Source organism: Conger conger, chromosome 19, assembly GCF_963514075.1.
Source record: "Conger conger chromosome 19, fConCon1.1, whole genome shotgun sequence".
Taxonomy (NCBI): Eukaryota; Metazoa; Chordata; class Actinopteri; order Anguilliformes; family Congridae; genus Conger; species Conger conger.
In genome coordinates, this window is record NC_083778.1 from 6,424,259 (window position 1) to 6,444,801 (window position 20,543).

Genomic DNA, 20,543 nt, shown 5'->3' on the forward strand with positions numbered 1-20,543 from the left:
ATTGAGTCTATGTTCCAATTATATATATTCAAATTATAAATCATTTAATGTGGTGTATTTATAAAAATGATGCTATAATTGAAGTAATAAAGCAATGGCCTGCTATCAGTTTTACATTCTATAAAATAATATCTAATTATGTTTCATATATACAGTGGGAGCAATAATTATTTGATCCCTTGCTGATTTTGTAGGTTTGCCCACTTACAAAGAATGGAACTGTGTAGAATTTTAATCATAGGTACATTTTAACATTGAGAGACAGAATATCACAAAATAATCCACAATAAAATATCATATAAATTTTATAAATTTATTATCGTATTTTTGCATGAAATAAGTATTTTATCCCCTACCAATCAGCAATAATTCTGGCTCCCACAGACCAGTTAGTTTTCCATTAAGAAGCACTCCTAATCTCAACTCATTACCCAAAACACTTGTGTCAACTCGTTACATCGTTATGTAGCTGTATAAAACACCTGTCCACACAATCAATCAGATTCCAACGTTTCCACCATGGCCAAGACAAAGGAGCTGTCTAAGGACATCAGGGACAAAATTGTAGACCTGCTCAAGGCTGGGATGGGCTACAAGAAAATAAGCAAGCAGCTTGGTGAGAAGTTAACAACTGTTGGAGCAATTATTAGAAAATGGAAGAAACACAAAGTCACCGCCAATCTCCCTCGGTCTGGGGCTCCACGCAAGATCTCGCCTCGTGGGATATCAATGATCATGAGAAAGGTCAGGGATCAGCCCAGTACTACACAGGAGGAGCTTGTTAATGACCTGAAGGCAGTTGGGACCACAGTCACGAAGAGAACCATCAGTAACACACTACACCGTGAAGGATTCAAATCCTGCTGCGCACGCAAGGTTCCTCTGCTGAAGAAGGCACATGTATGATCTGGATGATCCAGAGGAGGCTTGGGAGAAGGTGATGTGGTCAGATGAGACCAAAATAGAGCTATTTGGCATCAACTCGGCTCGCCGTGTATGTAGGAAGAGAAATGCTGAGTACAACCCCAAGAACACCATCCCCACTGTGAAGCATGGAGGTGGAAACCTTATGCTTTGGGGGTGTTTCTCAGCTAAGGGGACAGGACGAATTCACCGTATCGAGGGGAGGATGAATGGGGCCATGTACCAGGACATTTTGGGCGACAACCTCCTTCCCTCAGTGAGAGCACTGAAAATGGGTCGTGGATGGGTCTTCCAACATGACAATGACTGAAAACATATGGCCAAGGCAACAAAGGAGTGGCTCAAAAAGCATATTAATTATAAATCAAATAATTATTTCTCCCACTGAAGGTGGAATATTTAGTGATGGACAGCAGAATGAATGGCACTTGTCTATAGCACTGAGCCAGTCAACCAGGCAGCTGATTTAAGGAGCCATATTGTGGGGTTCCTTCTCACAGCAGTGCAGGTGATATTGATATGTTGTATGAAGAAGCAGACGGTGATTGACTCTGTACCAATCAGCAATGGCCTGCCCTCCCCCCACTGTCTGTGATTATGTGTGAGTGTGTGTGTGTGTGTGTGGGGTGGAGGGGTGGAGGGGTGGAGGGGTGAGTGTGCGAGTGTGTGTGTGGGGGGTGTGTGTGTGTATGTGTGTGCGTATATGTGTGAGTGTGTGTGTGGCGTGGAGGGGTGAGTGTGCGAGTGTGTGTGTGTGGGGTGTGTGTGTGTATGTGTGTGTGTATATGTGTGAGTGTGTGTGTGAGTGTGTGTGTGAGTGTGTGTGTGGGGTGGAGGGGTTGTCAGCTCACTCTGCTAGTGACCACGACTGCAAGCCTCTGAAATCAGCTGTTGCTCTTAGTTACATCTCAATCTGTTAAGCAATATGTACACTAATAATTCTACAGTTGTAGTTGGCTAATACTATTACTAAAATACCACATCAATGGCACTGTTTTCATGCAAATAATAAAATTGTAAATTACGAAGGATGCATGTTGCACTTTATTGAACATGTTGCCTAATTGCCTTTTAAATAATATTCATAAACTGACGATTTCCCACTCTCTCTGTGTGTTGGAGCGATGTTTAACCATAGTTATTTCTTGGTTTTGAGGACACCGTAGTCCTAAAACTGGAAAATAATGTTTCTTTATTCAGCGCCACGTCCAACAATATCTCCATTTCATTTACTGTGAAGCTGTGGGTGCGCTTATTTCTTTGTTTTTTTCCGCCGTATCTTATGTAAAAAAAACTAAAAAAACATCAACTAATCAGAGAAAATAGTGAATTACACCAGTAATGTGATGGTGCTTCTGCCAAAGCAACCCTGATTGCAAAGTCATTTAAGGCACTATGAATAAAATAATGTACATAAAACATGACATACCAAAGAAGGCGTATTGCTAGATGGCGTAGCCACAAACCGTATCACTAGCCGTATATATAATTTGGCGAAGATTATAGATACAGTTGGATAATTTAGTTTATAAGTTTTTGATTCTATTAAGACGTTTCCACCAGTCATGATAAATGCAATATTTTTCAGAATTCCGGCAGTGTATTATTCATTCCTCTCACAACGCAGTCAAACAGTCGCTGCATGGAGTGCATAATCGACCTCAGAGCGAGTCGATTGGCCAAGTAACGTCGCACGTAGTTTGGGGAACACACGTAGAAAAGCAAACAACTTTAGTAAGGTATTCCTTAGAGAGTCTTCGTAAAGCGCTAAGAGACACCGTTATCGGGAAACGCACCCCTGAGCTCTGTTCATCATCTGTACATCATTTCTGCCATCATTCTACTTCAATTTAGGTATTTGGCTTTGTCTCCCACTGTTCACTCTGAACAATATGGGATATGCAATTTGTTTTAAGTACATTGTTTTTAATGACTGTTATTGTAACTCAGTGAATGTTTTTTTAATTTTTTAATTTTATTGTTTCAAATTGTTAAAATTAGGGATATGTTACGGCCCCCTGCTCTGTGCTACTTATTCTGGCGTTACCTCACAGGTGCCTTGTTGGCGGAGTACCAGGTCATTTGCGCAATTGGGACCACCTGTGACCAGATGTTAAAATGTGCCTGACTCTTGTCTGAAGGAGGGAACTCTCTTCCCACGTACCTGTTGGTTCTTTTTGGGTTTGCATCAGATAACATTGCTACAGCATACTTTTCACACATCCACTCACTCACACTACTGATGCAACTGACTTTCACACTACACATTTTTGTTAACTGGTAATTTCAAATAAATTTGACCTTGTTTTTTAAATGCGTCAGTGTGCGTCTCCCTCTTTGTCACGGCAACTGAGCCAGGTCGTGACAGATAATGAAGTACATAATTTAATATCTTCTAATCCTGAAAAACTTTAGCTTCAAATTAATAATATCAAGCAGGAAATAAAATGAAAGGCAGGCAGCTGGTTGGATGTTGGGTAAAAGTTTTTATGGCAACTGAAGGAGAACAATATTTACAACTTGTCTACTATCCATGCACACAGATACCGACAATTGCCAAAATATCCACTCACTGAGAACTTTATTAGGAACACCTGTACACCTACTTAGTCATGCGATTACCTAATCGTGGCAGCAGTACAATGCATAAAATCATGCAGATATGGGTCAGGAGCTCCAGTTCATTTTCATATCAACCAATAGTGATTTTGACTGTGGCATGATTGTTGGTGCCAGGTACGAGTATTTCTGTAACTGCTGATCTCCTGAGATTTTCATCCGCAAGAGTCTCTTGAGTTTACTCAGAATGGTGCGAAAAACAAACAAACATTCAGTGATCGGCAGTTCTGCAGACGGAAATGGCTTGAGGATGAGTGAGGTAATGGAGAAGGGCCAGACTGGTCTAAGCTGACAGGAAGGTGACAGTAATGCAAATAACTGTACATAACATCAGTGAACAGATCTCTGAACACACAATGCGTCAAACCTCTAAGTGGATAGACTACAGCAGCAGAAGACCTAATACGTCCAATAAATACCTTATAAAATGAGTGTATATTGTCAAATAGAAGATGCAAAATATGTAACTGAGGTGAAGGGTATAGCTTATTAAAGTACAGAACCGTATAAACATATTTACACTTACACAATGAGGCAAGATAAAAGTAGTACAGTAGTATGTATGTGAAAATAGCAGTGTATAACAATATGTGGAAAGTTCTACATTAGATCTGACATTTCATCACTACTGACATTAGATCAATTATTGCAATTTATTACATACACAAAAAAAGATTACAATGTTATATACAGTGCCAACTGTAATGTTTAGGACAAAGACATTTTTTTATTTGGCTCTGTTCTCCACAATTTTAGATTTGTAATCAAAAATGCATATTCTTAGCAAATATTGAAGGGCATGTTTACAGACTTTGGTTTCACCATATTGAAATTACAGTGTGTTTTATATATAGTAACAATAAACATCATATTTTTCTAGGCTTTTTCTTGCCTTTGGTTTGTATTATTGTCATTAAACATGAGGGCCAGAGGTGTTCCAATGAATGTCAAGGAAGCCATTATGAGACTGAAAAATTAAAATAAAAAGTCTGTAATGTCTGTTTTGTTATGCCAAACCTTAGGTGTAACAAAATCAACTGTTTGGAACAGCATTAAGGAGAGAGAACATGTAATGGGGCATAGGGCATGGCAAGCCAAGTAAGACCTCTACAGCTGATAGCTGAAGAATTCTCATCATAATGAAGAAAAATCCCCAAACATGTGTCCAACCGATCAGAAACACCCTTCAGGAGGCAGGCGTGGATGTGTCAGAGACTACTGTCCACAGAAGACCACAGTCGTGTCTCAGTGGGTCACAGACTTCAACCAGTCATGCATACAGAAAATATGCAGTAAACATGACTGTAATTTACATCACATAAATATGTCCCAAACATTATGGTGCCCTGAAATGGGGGATTATGTATAAAAAGTGCTGTCATGTCTACATGGTGAAACCAGAATGCATAAAAATACCCTTTAATAAAATATGAGAACTTGCACTTTGAATCGTTTGTTTATGAATATAAAATTGTGGTGTACTGAGCTAAATTAATGTTTTTGTCCCAAGCATTACGGAGGGCATTGCATATTACAATTCTTATAAACATATAAACACAACAACAGCAACAAAAATATCAATGAATAACTATATTGTTGTTTGTAACAATATTAGCATGGTGGATATGCATAGGTATTAAAGGAGACTGGGCTTGGGACTGGGGCAGTTGGAATAGCCAGGGCAGGAGGGAAGGTGAAGGCTGGGTCTCCTGAAGTACTGGTATTGTTCCGATTTTGCCAAGGACTTCACAGACCTCTTCGGAAGTACATCTGCAGCCTACCTGGGAGAAAATATACATGCCTCCACATGCTGATCACCTGGAGATATCAAAGTAACATTAGTTATCAAATGTATGAAAGTAACCAAGAGACCTGTACTAATTATACTGTGTGCCTAATTATACTGTAATGCCTGGCATTACAGTCATTATTGTACTAAACAAAGAAAAAACAGAACAATAAGTATATGTATTTACTGTACATTCATATAATTTAAGGTAACATGGGTGTAAATATTGTATAATATAATAATTGTGGAAACTGCTCTATTATTTAAGTACTTAGCTGGGCAACTACATAATATGGGCAAGTTAACAACAACAACAACAACAACAACAATAATAATAATATATTAATGGAAAATAAAGGAACATATACCAAGATGTCTGAATGACAGTAAGTTAGGCCAATGTCAATAAACAATTGCCAGTGAAATACGAGCAACAATAATACATTTTATTTCTAAACCTTCACGAATCAAACGTGTATACAAATTGTCAATACTATTAATGACGGTGATATTTTAAAACCGTAATGTGATAGCATGTTAATGTAGCTGGCTACGACGTTGAGAAGCAGACATGCAGACACATTATCCCGTTTACCTGTAATTTTCCCACATAAAAAAACGAACAATTGGAACATTCAAAATAACAATAATACATCGGGTATACCTCAACAACATGAATATCATTCGAGGACCCGTTAATGCCAAAATAATTATCTAAATAAGACTTACCAAAAGGAGCCCATGGATAAGAACTTCCGTTGAAAATGAATGGGAAAAGTTAAGGAATCCGCGCTGTAAGGACGTCATTGGTTTTTCTCGGAACAGCGCCGCGATATCAACGTGCGGCCAAGAATATATCGCATCCGAAGTGATAAGAACTTCCGTTGAGAATGAATGGGAAACGCGGGCTTTAGGGTTCGAATCCCAGTTTGCATGTTCTCCCCGTTTGCGTGGGTTTCCTCCGGGTACATTACATTATTGGCATTTGGCAGACGCTCTTATCCAGAGCGACGTACAACAAAGTGCATACCTATAACCAGGGATAAGTGCGCCGAAAGACCCTAGAGGGAAGTACAATTCCAATTGCTACCCGTACAACAAAGATAAGGACCAGGGCATATTTGATTTTTTTGATTTTTTAAACAAATAAAAAAACAAACAACAAAGCAAAAGTGACCAAACTTAACTATCCAAACACTGCTTACCTAGCCAACTAAAAATACCATACCAAGTAAGTCACAGAGACAACAATCAAGGTTCACAGGGAGGTAGGGAGGGATGGGGAGAGGTGCTGCTTGAAGAGGTGCGTCTTCAGTTTGCGCTTGAAGGTGGGGAGAGATTCTACAGTTCTGACCTCAACGGGGAGTTCGTTTCACCACCGTGGAGCCAGAACAGGCAGTCGTCGTGAGCGTGAGGTGGAGGTTCGGAGAGGGGGAGGTGCCAAGCGGCCTGTGGAGGCTGAACGAAGGGGTCTGGCAGGGGTGTAGTGTCTGATGATTTTTTGGAGGTAAGCTGGGGAAGACCCCTTAACTGCTTGGAAGGCTAGCACCAATGTTTTGAATTTGATATGATCCATGACAGGCAGCCAGTGGAGGGTAGTAAGCAGGGGGGTGACGTGTGAGTATTTGGGAAGGTTGAAGACCAGACGAGCTGCTGCATTCTGGATAAGTTGGAGGGGTCTGATGGCGGATGCTGGGAGGCCAGCCAAGAGGGAATTGCAGCAGTGCAGGCGGGACAGAACCATCGCTTGGACCAGGAGCTGGGTCGAGTAGGGGGTGAGAAAGGGGTGTTGTATGTTGTACAGGAAGAACCTGAATGACCGGGTCACCGCCGCAATGTTCTCGGAAAGGGAGTTTGCTGTCCATCACCACGCCGAGGTTCTTTGCACTGGGTGATGGCGTGAGTGTGGTATCCCCGAGGGAAATGGAGAGATCCAGATGGGGAAAGGTATTAGCAGGGATGAATATCATTTCAGTCTTACCTGGGTTGAACTTTAGATGGTGGTTGTCCATCCAGCTCTGGATGTCACTCAGACAAGCAGAGATATGGAGATATAGCCTACGCTTATTCACAGATATTTGACCAGCTGTAGAATTATGACGGTAAGCTTTCCCTCGCCCTCTCTTGTTTTCCGTATACCACGCTTTGTGCTCTACCCACCTTCCTCTCTCTATAATTAACATCTGGGTTACACCTACAAAGCACTTCATACAGTGTACCATACCACCTTCTAGCACAGACTGAAGACACACCTCTTCAAGCTGCACCTCTCCCTGCCCCTCCCTACCTCCCTGTAAACCTTAATTGTTGTCTGTACTTGTGTTATTTACTTGTGTTATTAGGATGATACCTTTGCTAGTTTTGTTTGGCTCGGTAAACAGTTTACTCCTATATTTGCGTGGTGCGGTATTATCAGATAGGCCCTGGTCCTTATCTTTGTTGTACTCATAGCAGTTGAAATTGTAATTCCCTCTAGGGTCTTTCAGCGCACTTATCCCTGGTTGTGCATATGCACTTTGCACTTGATTGTACATCGCTCTGGATAAGAGCGTCTGCCAAACGGCAATAATGTAATGTGAATGTAATGACGCTCAATCAATCACCATTAAGCAGCCACAAAATGTGTACATTATTGTCATCACCAGTGAATAATGGCATCCCAATTAATTAATCGTAAAGGATAATAGTATGATCCTATATGGGCAGTAATGACATTATGCACTAAACCCAGAGGTTTCCGCTGATAGTTGGTCATTGCGGTTTCGTGTTTGAAACACTTCTGATGACACCATCCATTAATTACATTCAATTCGACTTGCAATAAATGAAAGCTGCCATCTTAGTCACGACACCCAGCTGTATGCACGGCATGCCTTAATGCTCAATTTTCCCAGACCCGATCTTTCGGAATTGATACATCAACCTCTTGGTTGTCAAGTGATCGATATCTTGCGCGTCTGTGTTTAATCAGCATCTGTGCACTAAACTGAGCACTTTTCTTGGTCTTGAAGCATAACATTCACATTTGCGCAGTCAATTGTGAGGAGAAAAAATATACCCACACGAGTAGCAACCTGACAATTACTACAGAGGTCGCATGGCCAAAAACTGCCAACATTTAGGTTTTAAAATAAGGGGCATATTTTCGGGCTGTTGGTTTTGCAGCTGAGAGGGACTATTTAGTGTGAAGGGGACCGTATCCCCAAACTTTAAACCTGACTATGCCCTAAGCTTGCAATCAACTCTGACTCCGATTGGTCATCAGCGACAATAATTAACTGTCACACAGATGCCTTCCCAGATAGCCAATCAAAATGAAGCTCGCCAAGGAATGCACAGATTACATTACATTACATTATTGGCATTTGGCAGACGCTCTTATCCAGAGCGACGTACAACAAAGTGCATATCCATAACCAGGGATAAGTTCACTGAAAGACCCTAGAGGGAAGTACAATTTGAACTGCTACCTGTACAACAAAGATAAGGACGAGGGCCAATTTTTTTTTTTTTTTTTTTTTAACAAGAAACAAACAAACAGAGCAAAAGTGACCAAAGTTAACTATCAAAACACTGCTTACCTAGACAACTAAAAAATACCGATACACAAAGCAAGTCACAGAGACAACAATTAAGGTTCACAGGGAGGTAGGGAGGGATGGGGAGAGGTGCTGCTTGAAGAGGTGTGTCTTCAGCTTGCGTTTGAAGGTGGGGAGAGATTCTACAGTTCTGACCTCAACGGGGAGTTCGTTCCACCACCGTGGAGCCAGAACAGACAGCAGTCGTGAGCGTGAGGTGGAGGTTCGGAGAGGGGGAGGTGCCAAGCGGCTTGTGGAGGCTGAACGAAGAGGTCTGGCAGGGGTGTAGGGTCTGATGATTTTTTGTAGATAAGCTGGGGAAGACCCCTTAACTGCTTGGAAGGCTAGCACCAATGTTTTGAATTTGATGCGAGCCATGACAGGCAGCCAGTGGAGGGTAGTAAGCAGGGGGGTGACGTGCGAGTATTTGGGAAGGTTGAAGACCAGACGAGCTGCTGCATTCTGGATAATTTGGAGGGGTCTGATGGCGGATGCTGGGAGGCCAGCCAAGAGGGAATTGCAGTAGTCCAGGCGGGACAGAACCATCGCTTGGACCAGGAGCTGGGTCGAGTAGGGGGTGAGAAAGGGGTGGATTCTCCGTATGTTGTACAGGAAGAACCTGAATGACCGGGTCACCGCCGCAATGTTCTCGGAAAGGGACAGTCTGCTGTCCATCACCACACCGAGGTTCCTTGCACTGGGTGACGGCGTGAGTGTGGTATCCCCGAGGGAAAAGGAGAGATCCAGATGGGGAGAGGTATTAGTAGGGATGAATATCATTTCAGTCTTGCCTGGGTTGAGCTTTAGATGGTGGTTGTCCATCCAGCTCTGGATGTCCCTCAGGCAAGCAGAGATACGGGCTGAAACCTGCGTATCAGACGGCGGGAACGAGACGAAGAGTTGGGTATCGTCCGCGTAGCAGTGATAGGATAGCCCATGTGCAGTGATCACAGGGCCAAGGGAGCGAGTGTAAAGAGAAAAAAGAAGCGGGCCTAGGACTGAGCCCTGGGGAACTCCTGTGGCGAGGGGCTGAGGTGTCGATACCGAACCAGCCCAAAATCCTACTTACTCAGACGCACCTGCTCACATTAAATTAATTTTCTTCTACAACTAGACGCGTGTATTTTATCTCATATATGGCTGAAGTAATCAACAATAATCCAGGACTGACATGGTCCTTCAAAAAAATAAACCAACACTGTATTGTCAGAAATATTAGATTTAATCTTTCAACTAAATGACTTACCATAAGTTCAGTCTCAATGGAAATTTCTACATTACTTGAAAAATCTCTGTAATAAAATATAAAATTAGACACATAAATAGGATTTTGGTCTGTTGACATGGTCACTGTCGTATGATTTATTACAGTAGTAGTCCATGTTCTTGTTCCATCTCTGCCATGTGTGTACACATTAGAAACAATCATATTTACAATATGTCTATTTGTAAAACACTGTCCAAGTATATGCACTCTACAAAAAAATACAGTAATATCATTACAATGTACTTTTCTCCTTTTTTGTTTTGATGAATAACAACAAATCTTTAAAAAAAATACATTTCAGAGAAATAACAAATAGGCCCATTACAATGTACTTTTTTCCTTTTTTTTGTTTTGATGAATAACAACAAATCTTCCAAAAAATACATTTCAGACAAATAACAAATAGACCCAAAGTGTGAGCAACACTGCAGTCATTTCAAAATTGCCATTAGTTAAAATAAAAATCATACAAAAGCAGAAAAGGGTATGAAAACAAATTATGTAAAGGCACGCATTAAAATATCGTACAGTTATGGGCAGCGGTGAAGTCTGACCAGTTGTAACGCAGGATTGAAAGGTACTGACAGGAAAGGCCAAAGCGCCAGAGTGTCAGTTCAGGCAGAGTTCTCCCAGAGAACAGGCTGCTCCTGGGGGCGGCCGTGGGCTATACCAGAGACTCCAGACTCTCGGCTGTGTCTCCGATGCCGCAGGGAACGCTCCCGTTGTTGTCCGCGCACTGCAGCGCCCTCTCATCCTCCTGGTTGTTCACCAGGCTCAGGAGGGCCGTGTACAGGAACTGGTACTGCTCCTGGAGGGGCAGACACACCACTCAGTTAAACCAGTCAAACCACTCACCTCCCCGCATAGACAAACCAGTCACCTCCCCGCTTTAAAAAACCTGTCAACCTTCCACTTTCCAAAACCAGTCAACTCTCCACTTTCAAAAACCAGTCAACTCTCCACTTTCAAAAACCAGTCAACTCTCCACTTTCAAAAACCAGTCAACTCTCCACTTTCAAAACCCACTCAGTGCGGGTTCAGAACAGGTTCAGTGTGAGTCTCGTTTAAAAGAAATGGTCAGACACCAGAACACTGAACCCAATAGCAAGACCACAGGAAACGAAGTTAACGTTACAGTCTTTATTAACTTCAGAGCAGTTCAGACAGGCAGGGGTCGATAAGGCAGTGTCTAGGCTATGGTTCAATATCCAGGCAAAGGGCTACGACAAGGATAATCCAGAGAATAGTCGAGGTCACAGGCAAAGGGTCGAAAACACACAGTCCAGACAAAAACAAAATTCTAAATCAAAATCAGAAAAGCCGAAGGGGATCCAAATACAGCAGGTCAAAAGAGACAAAACAGGTCGCAAAGGAGATCAGACAGAAATAAATTCTGGGGAGTATGGCAAAAGCTCATGACAATCTGGCAATGAACTACAAAAACACAGGGTTTTTTACACATAGTTAACAAGAGGGAAATGACAATCAGGAAGTGTGATGCTGGTGAAACAAAAAGCAGGGAATGAATGAACTGACAGACTACGGTGTGCACAGAGGGTAAGTATAAACAGAAACGCTAAAGACTTAGACAAAACAGATAACAGAAAACACGGAACCTAACAGATATATACAATGAACATATCTCTATGAGAGGCTACACTGGGGATCGAACCAGCGACCTTGCGCGTCCCAGTCAAGCGCCTTAACCACTACGCTACAGGCTTTGGCAGAATCCACACTGCTAGAGCACGGACGGTAGAAAGAACACACTGCAGAGTGGCGTGGCTCACGATTCTGAGACTCACGATGTCGCTGAAGACCCCGGGCCTCGCGAGGTTGGTCAGCCGGGCCACCTGGAACACGTCCGTGCGGTTCTCCTGCTCCAGTTGCCGTGACAGCGTCCACAGAGTGCAGAACGTTGCCGCGGAGACGCCGCCGTACCTGGGCAATCGGAAAAACGAACTATTTCTCCTCACCATCGACACATTGTGCGTCTACAAGGTGCTTTCCCTCCCTCAGTGGCGTCTGGAAGAGAGATGCTGCCTCCAACACTGCAAACAGCAGGTCCAGTCCAGCCCGGCCAAACACAGACCTCTTCACAGGCATACCTATTTTTCTTTCACATATCTATCTGTAGCAACGTTACTAAACTAGCTAGTTTGGTGATACGTCGCAATTAGTTGAGCAGCTGTGAAAGCCACTGCCGTGTGCCTTCCAGTGATCACTGAGGGCCCATATTCCCCACTACAGGAAGTGTGTAAAAGATGCCAAAACTAGCATTAGTTTTGTAGGTTTTTACTTTCCACAAGCACACAAGCTCATCCACGCGGGGGGGGGGGGGGTTCTTACAGGTCCTGGACGACCACGGGTCCCTCTCCGGAGAGGCTGGCGTCCCGCACCTTGCTGATGAGCTCAAAGCTGCTGCTGATGGGGCTGTCTGGATTAGGCCAGCGGGGAGACTGGAACCTCCTCACCTCCAGCACATAGTCATCCTGCCAGCAGATTAGAGAGAGGACCGTGTGTGTGTGTATGTGTGTACGCAAGGGTGTGTGTGCCTGTGTCTCTGTGTGTATGTGTACACAAGGGTGTGTGGGTGTGTGTGTGTGTGTGTGTGTGCACGCGCGTATGCATAGGTAGGCCAAGGGGTCTGTGGATCCATCTCCATAAAAGTAATTTCAGTCTATTCCCATCAGCCAGAGCCATTTCACCATTTCTCTCCTGCAGAGACACTGTTCGGCACTGCAGGTGCTTCCCGGCTCTGAATGAGTGGGTCGCTCAGTGTGTAAGTCTGGAAGCCTTATTACCTGATTAGCTTCCAGGATGAAGTCCTGCACCACCATCCTGTCCTCGTTGGACAGACACACGCCGGTTTCACCCGTCAGGGTGACGGTGAACATCTCGCACCTGATTGGTTGCTCCTTACGGGGCCAGAAAACACTGACCGTGTTCTCCTCCTCTGTCTAATGAAAAAGGAAGATGGATGAGGCTCTTCTCCACCTCCAAAAATTACCTTTTTCAAATTAATCATTGTTTCTTTAAAGCTTTTGGATAAAATCTTTTGACTTATTGGCCACTAAATTACACTTCTTGAACAAAATAAATATATTTAATGGAGAGAAAATGCTGTGGACCGATGCTTTATCTTCAGAAAATGCGCACAGGGTTGGTACACATACCCAACAAACATCCTAAGGAAATCCCAGGTCTCTCTCTTCTTCGACAACTAATAAAGGTCTTTATTACATGATCCATTACAAAGTAAAAAAACACACTTTGCAATGTAACCACAATACAATACCCATACAATAAAAAATGTTTTTATTTTCTGAGAAGAGAAATCAACCTGAAATATAATTCCTGCTTTGGTTCTTCAGGACCAGGGTAGTGTAGCCAATGTCATAACACTGCAACCAATCAGATTCAATTGCTACAATGCTACAGCCAATCAGCTCCTGTGTTACTGCATTGCAGCCAATCAGGTAATGTGTTACTGCGCTGTACCCACCGTGACCTGTGCGTCGGGCAGCGTAACGATGACCTGGGCGTTGTGGTCCCACACCATCCTCCAGAAGTCCAGGGTGGTATTGGGAAGTGGAGTCTGGGTGAGGATGAACTCATGGCTCCGGTGGTACCCCTAAAGCAACGGCAAGGGACCGGGGATTGAGGTAGCAATGCTACCAGTGCTTACAGTCTTCCAGTATTGCAGCTTATTAAGCTATCTGGTCCATTATCCTTTTCATTCCTTCCCATTTAACGAGCCAGCGCACACGCTTTGCTGCCAAAAAGCCCCATCGTCCAAAATGTCCGCCTCCATGAACTGGCTTCTCGTACCATTGAGCTGCTCCCATAGGAACCCATGGATGCTATCTCCAGTTCTAATCCCGCTCTCACTGACTGTTGAGGACTTTGCAGTTTTCTCCTCCCATACGGCAAAGAATCTTGGGATGACTCCCTGGCTCCACAAGTATCCTCTACACAAGGTTGGTGGTTCTAATCCCAGTGTAGCCACAATAAGATCCGCACAGCCGTTGGGCCCTTGAGCAAGGCCCTTAACCCTGCATTGCGTGCTGCTTTAACTTGTGGAAGAACCTACGCACTTGTAAATCGCTTTGGATTAAAAGCGTCTGCCAAATTACTAAAATGTAAATGTAAAATGTTCTTCTGCACAGTACCTCCATGTTACACAGTCACCCAACACAATCCCTGCTCTTCCATTGGTTCTTAGCAAATGTGCAGTGATTGGTGAAGCTGCTTTCTTCCACTAAAGTGCCTCAGTGACAGTGGTATCCCAGTTGTATGCCCCCCACCAACCCTCGTACCGTGACATAGGAGGCGTTGATGTAGTCCGTCGTCTCTCCCACCACTGTGGATAGACACACTCTGGACCTCTCCACTAGAAGCACAAGCAACATTGTCATGGTGACCGTCTTTTCCAAAAAACTGAGAGACCCTTCATATGTAGACTTCAAAAATTCACACCATAAACCCAAAATATGAAACACACTGCTGGTGTTATACGACAGCACCCCAAACTAATTCACTGCAAGATCAGCCTGAGAGCAGAATACACACACACACACACACTCACTCACTCACTCACTCACTCACTCACTCACTCACTCACTCACTCACTCACTCACTCACTCACTCACTCACTCACTCACTCACTCACTCACTCACTCACTCACTCACTCACTCACTCACTCACTCACTCACTCACTCACTCACGCACTCTCACTCACTCACGCACTCTCACTCACTCACTCACTCACTCACTCACTCACTCACTCACTCACTCACTCACTCACTCACTCACTCACTCACACACACTCAAACTCACACACACACACACCGGGTAGGAGTGAGGAGCAGCGGTTCTTCTCCCTGTTGCAGGGGCTGAGGGCGGTGGTGTAGTCACACTGCTTGGGGCTGGTCTGGCTGATGAGCTGTGAGGAGACAGAGTACAGAGCACAGTGCTTAGGCCTGATGCTAGATCCACCATCTTACACACACTCAAGCACTTTCTCAACCCTTTAACGGGTGACAAATGAACGGGGCATTCTCATGCTCATGTCACAGTCACCAATGGTAACTCAAAGCAATAAAGTTCTAGAACACTGACTTAACAGTTTTGGGGGAAAAAAACAAAAACATTTTTAAAAAATAATTACCTCCTGAACCACTACCCAGGATAATATATCAAACACAGGACATTTACATGGGATAATTTCTCACAATATTTAGACTTTAACATTACATTACATTACATTATTGGAATGTGGTAGACGCTCTTATCCAGAGCAACGTACAGTTGATAGACTAAGCAGGAAATCCTCCCCTGGAGCAATGCAGGTTTAAGGGCCTTGCTCAAGGGCTGTGCGGATCTTATTTTGGCTATACCGGGATTAGTACCACCGACTTTGTGTATGCCAGTCATTTACCTTAACCACTATGCTACAGGCCAAAATCAAGGCCGTAACAGAAATCAAAGCCAAATAAACACTTCATGCTTCAAGCTGATGGAGAGAACCTTCTGGTCCATTGCTAGTGCTTCCCTCCGAGACCTGAATCATAATGCAGAACTCATGCAAAACTCTGCATGTTTATTTTTCATATTAATACTTTTCTTTTTTTCCACCTTGAATTGCCTCTCCAGATGGGTTCGACCAGACTGCCCTGGGGTCAGAAGGTCGTTGACGTAGCCATGGATACACAAGGAGGAAACCTCGGTCTCCCTGCTCAGAATGGCCTCCACCAGGGCATCGTGGATGAAGACGTACTGCTCCTGTTGTACACACAGAGTAGCTGCATCAGCCCTAATATGCAAGCCCCCCCCCCCCACCTTTTAACCTTGCTCTCAACCAGTTTGGTGAATCCTTGTGGTCTGGTCTGTGACATCATCATGGGTTGTACCAAGTCCTTTCCTGTAAAGGGGTGCGTGCTCGTACCTCGGTCTGCACCAGGTAGTTCCTCTGCGTGCGGATGTGTTTGAGGAACCCCAGGACATTGACCGTGCCCTGCTCCTTGATTTGCTGCAGCATGCTGTCCAGCACAATGTAGGTCCCGGTCCTGCCCACTCCAGCACTGCACACACACACACACACACACACACAGGAGAGTCTGCCATTTTACCCTCCAAACTGTTCTCCCGGGAGACGCACCTCTACCAGAGTCGGCCATTTTAGCCTCATCCTCAATACTTTCCAAATTGTTAATGCCCATTTAAGCTCAAGCACAACCTGCAGATCACCTGCAGGGGCATTTTCAGGGTCGGCCTTTTCTCCCCAGAAGTCATCCAGATCAATTTAACAAACACTGCGAAACAACACTTATCTTTCCATGTGTTTTACACTTGTTATAAGAGCAAAATCTTTTTTCTCCACAAGGAAATATTAGCTTGTTTTAAGTTACCGTTTGCTCGCAATTTATGTTACCCCGGTATCAAATCTTGAATACAGTTAATCTGGCTTACTTTTGTCTTTCTTTGCGTTTAAAATTTTAACTCTAAGTATCAGACTGAAATACTTGCTCTGACCACACCTGGTTCAATACCTCATTGTTTTGGATTGAAATGCTTTTCTACGCTTTACTGAGCTACTGTGTATTGCAAAAGAAAGTGCTGACGATTGGGCTTTTGGCACCAGAGCATGTGCACTGGCTAGTTAAATGGGTAGGAATGATGAGCAGAATGGACCAGATAGCTTAATAATCTGCAATACTGGAAGACTGTAAGCACTGGGGCATTGCTAGCCTCTTGGTTGCCTAATTTGCACCAGACAAGATCAATCAAGCCCAGAAAAGCATTTGAATAAAAAAAAAAAAACCTTTACATATTTCATCCAGGTCTGGTTGAGACCGACTTCTTGTTCAACGTGCGCAGCGGCATCTCTCCCATAAAAGTACCGGCGCGGTCCGAGCAGACGCGGTTAAGCCTACCTGCAGTGCACGACCGTGGGCCCAGAGTCCGCAGGGCGGGCCCGGGAGGAGCGGTGCACGAAGGAGAGCAGGGGCAGGGCGTACTCGGGCACGCCCATGTCAGGCCACTGCGTGTAGTGGTACTGCTCCACCGTCTGCTCCCAGCTCCGGCTCTTCTGGGAGCCCTGCGGGGGGGGGGGGGGGGGGCAGGGAGAGGGGCGTCACACGGAGGGGGCACCTGGGCCTTCAGCAGGGACGCTTTCACACGGGGGGTCGCCACTGTTTAATGCAGGGAGGATTTTACCCAAAGGAGGATCATTCTGTGCTCTGATTAACACAGCATCGCTAGATCACAGAGGATGGATAGAAACTTTAATTTGTCTTGTAATTTGACTCAAGATCTTAAAATCTATTTAATATCTAAAATACTTGTTGCATATCTTATATAGATCTTAATATCAATTTAAGATGAACGCAAGACTGAAATACTTGTTGTATGTGTTGTGTTTTGCAGTGTTGGACGGACCTTCCTGGCCTGCGTGTTCCTCAGGGAGAAGGTCCTGTGCGTGTAGTGGGCCAGGCCCCTGCAGCTCTTCAGCGTCACCAGGAAACTGCCGTACTCCTCCTGGCTCTCCATTGGCCAGTACTGGTCACACTTCCTCTGGAAGACACACCCACGTCAGCGCAACGGCCTCAATCTGTCCACATCGGACTCGCTCGTCCGACTGGCAAGAGCAGACCGTTTCACACATCTCACTGCAGTCCCTCCCAGTGGAGACATCTGCTCACGGTCCTCATCGTGTGAACGGACAGTTTACAGACCTTCCCTTTCGTTACCATGCTGTAAGACAGGCAATGGTGGAAAGTTCTGCATGTGTTCCTTCCACCCCGTGAACTCTTTTTCTCCCCTTCTCCATGGAATCAAATGCAGGATGACAAAGAACACACTGACAAACTTCACTCAAGGGAATTTAGATTTACTGCAATGTGCAAGGGGAAGAACATTCACGCCAGCTGTGCTGGGAACGTCTCTGAAGACCAAAAATGGGGGGGGTGTTTAAATAAAGTCCATGCTCGTACAGATCAAAGAGTTGTTGATGGAAGAGGCCAGGTGAAAATACATGGTGTGATATCCCTGCTGCAAGCCCAAGAGAAGTGTTCTGCAGAGGTAGTGGTATGTATGCGGACACATTCGTGTAATAAAACTGACGACAAAATCGGGAGCCGATCGAAGGTTACTGTTTGCTCACAGTTTTGTTACCCCATTGACAAATCTTGAATACAGGCAATCAGGTTTACATCAGCTAGTGACAATAAAACCGGGAACCTATCAAAACTAAAGTGATCAGAAGTAAATGGGGCAGCCTGTAGCGTAGTGGTTAAGGTACATGACTGGGCCCAGCATGGTCGGTTGTTCGATCCCCGGTGTAGCCACAGTAAGATCCGCACAGCCGTTGGGCCCTTGAGCAAGGCCCTTAACCCTGCATTGCTTCCCCAGACACTGTGCTGTGGCTGCCCACTGCTCCTAGTGACTAGGATGGGTCAAATGCACGGGGTTCACTAAAGATATATTACTACTACTATTATTATTATTATTATTATTAAACAGTGGGGAGGACCTGGATTTGCCACCAGTGATGTGTACTCTGCCCTCACAGCCCCGGAGACCCAGAGACCCGCTCAGAGCTCCACTCACCCGGCCCTTCTCCACCAGGTTGGTGATCATCACCACCACGCCCACCTTGTGGTCCCACACCATCCTCCAGAAGTCCTCCGTGCTGGCTTTGAGGGGCCCCTGGGCGGCGATGTACGCCCGGGGCCTGTTAAATCCCTGCGGGGGACAGCATCACCTGGGGTCACCCACGAAAACAGAGCTGGAAGGGTGGCAGGTTCCACTCCCTGCTGTAGAGCACAGACTTAACTGGGCCGCTTCAGTGAACGTTCTCTCTTTCTCATAATGCATCAGAACAGCACTTTCCCAACATAAGACAATAAATAAATAAATACTAATCAAATCAAATCTAATTCAGAAATATGAAATTCTGCAGTCGGCAAATCTGTGTTTGGGAATTTCACGAACAAATTAACTTGCAAGTTAAGGTATGCACACAAATACTTGAAAAGGTTCTGCAGGTCTGCAACACCCACACACAGACAGACAGACAGACACAGACACACCCACACACAGACAAACAGACAGACACACACGCAGACAGACAGACAGACAGACAGACACACCCACACACAGACAAACAGACAGACACACACGCAGACAGACAGACAGACAGACAGACACACCCACACACAGACAGACAGACACACACACACGCAGACAGACAGACATACATACAGACAGACACAGAAACACCCACACACAGACAGACAGACAGACACACATGCAGACAGACATACAGACAGACACACACACATGCAGACAGACAGACACACAGACATACACACACACGCAGACAGACAGATACACAGACAGACACACACACACACACACACACAGACAGACAGACGGACAGACCCAGACAGACTGACACGCAGACAGACAGACACACACACACACACACACACACAGTCGAGTTGTACTAAGTGGGGAATGTCAGCTCAGCACAGCTCAGCACAGCGGGGGTGCTCACGTCGACGTAGTTGGCGTTAATGTAGTCCCTGCCCTTATCTTCCCTGTCTGGGTTCGGAGACAGTCTGACTCGACTGTGATCATCTGCACAGAAAAACCATGTGGAAAGAGTCAGGTGTGTAGGTGTGTGTGTGTGTGTGTGTGTGAGTGAGTGTGAGTGAGTGAGTGTGAGTCTGAATGTGAGTGTGTGTGAATGGGCATGCGTGTGTGTGTGCAGGTACATGTGTATTGACATATGCGTGTCCATGGGTGTGTGCATGGGTATTTGTGTGTGTGTGTGTGTGTGTGTGTATGTGTGTGTGTGTGTGTGTGCATGGGTATTTGTGTGTGTGTGAGTGTGTGTATGGGTATTTGTGTGTGTGTGTGTGTGAGTGTGTGTGCATGGGTATTTGTGTGTGTGTGAGTGTGTGTGCATGGGTATTTGTGTTTCTGTGAGTGTGTGTGTGTGTTACCTGTCAGTAACACACACACACATTTGTGTGTGTGTGTGTGTGTGTGTGTGTGTGCTAGCTGACTCACGTACAGGCCAGGATGTTGATGTATCTGTTCTTATTCTTGTTGTCCGGGTGGGTGGAGCTGTCCGAGGTCACGGGAAGATCTGCCGAATATGCTTGGACTTCCTTTGAGAGAGAGAGAGAGAGAGAGAGGGGCGACCCCTTACAGCCATCGTCACCCATCCCAGAAGGCTTTGCAGTGACCACACGCACAAGTGACAATGTACAGGAACCATGCAGACTACGACGGCGAGGAGACCACACACTATGGCTATGGATATCAAAAGGAGAAAACAAAACACAAAAACAAAAA

At 44.8% G+C, this 20,543-nt stretch overlaps 1 protein-coding gene across 1 annotated transcript in view; it reads right to left on the reverse strand.

Annotated features, from left to right (window-relative positions):
* Nucleotides 1–10,113: 10,113 nt before the first annotated feature.
* LOC133118785 (receptor-type tyrosine-protein phosphatase zeta-like) overlaps nucleotides 10,114–20,543 on the reverse strand; it is a 44,491-nt gene continuing 34,061 nt past the window's right edge. Inside the window, exons 17-30 of the mRNA XM_061229017.1 lie at nucleotides 20,260–20,356; nucleotides 19,738–19,820; nucleotides 18,789–18,923; nucleotides 17,619–17,753; nucleotides 17,114–17,277; nucleotides 16,126–16,261; nucleotides 15,816–15,962; nucleotides 15,030–15,123; nucleotides 14,497–14,570; nucleotides 13,683–13,811; nucleotides 12,982–13,137; nucleotides 12,527–12,669; nucleotides 11,983–12,118; nucleotides 10,114–10,985 (exon numbers count right to left, since the gene is read on the reverse strand). Coding sequence (XP_061085001.1) covers nucleotides 10,842–10,985; nucleotides 11,983–12,118; nucleotides 12,527–12,669; nucleotides 12,982–13,137; nucleotides 13,683–13,811; nucleotides 14,497–14,570; nucleotides 15,030–15,123; nucleotides 15,816–15,962; nucleotides 16,126–16,261; nucleotides 17,114–17,277; nucleotides 17,619–17,753; nucleotides 18,789–18,923; nucleotides 19,738–19,820; nucleotides 20,260–20,356 — 1,773 coding nt within the window. The 3' untranslated portion in view covers nucleotides 10,114–10,841. The remainder of the gene's footprint in view (nucleotides 10,986–11,982; nucleotides 12,119–12,526; nucleotides 12,670–12,981; nucleotides 13,138–13,682; nucleotides 13,812–14,496; nucleotides 14,571–15,029; nucleotides 15,124–15,815; nucleotides 15,963–16,125; nucleotides 16,262–17,113; nucleotides 17,278–17,618; nucleotides 17,754–18,788; nucleotides 18,924–19,737; nucleotides 19,821–20,259; nucleotides 20,357–20,543) is intronic.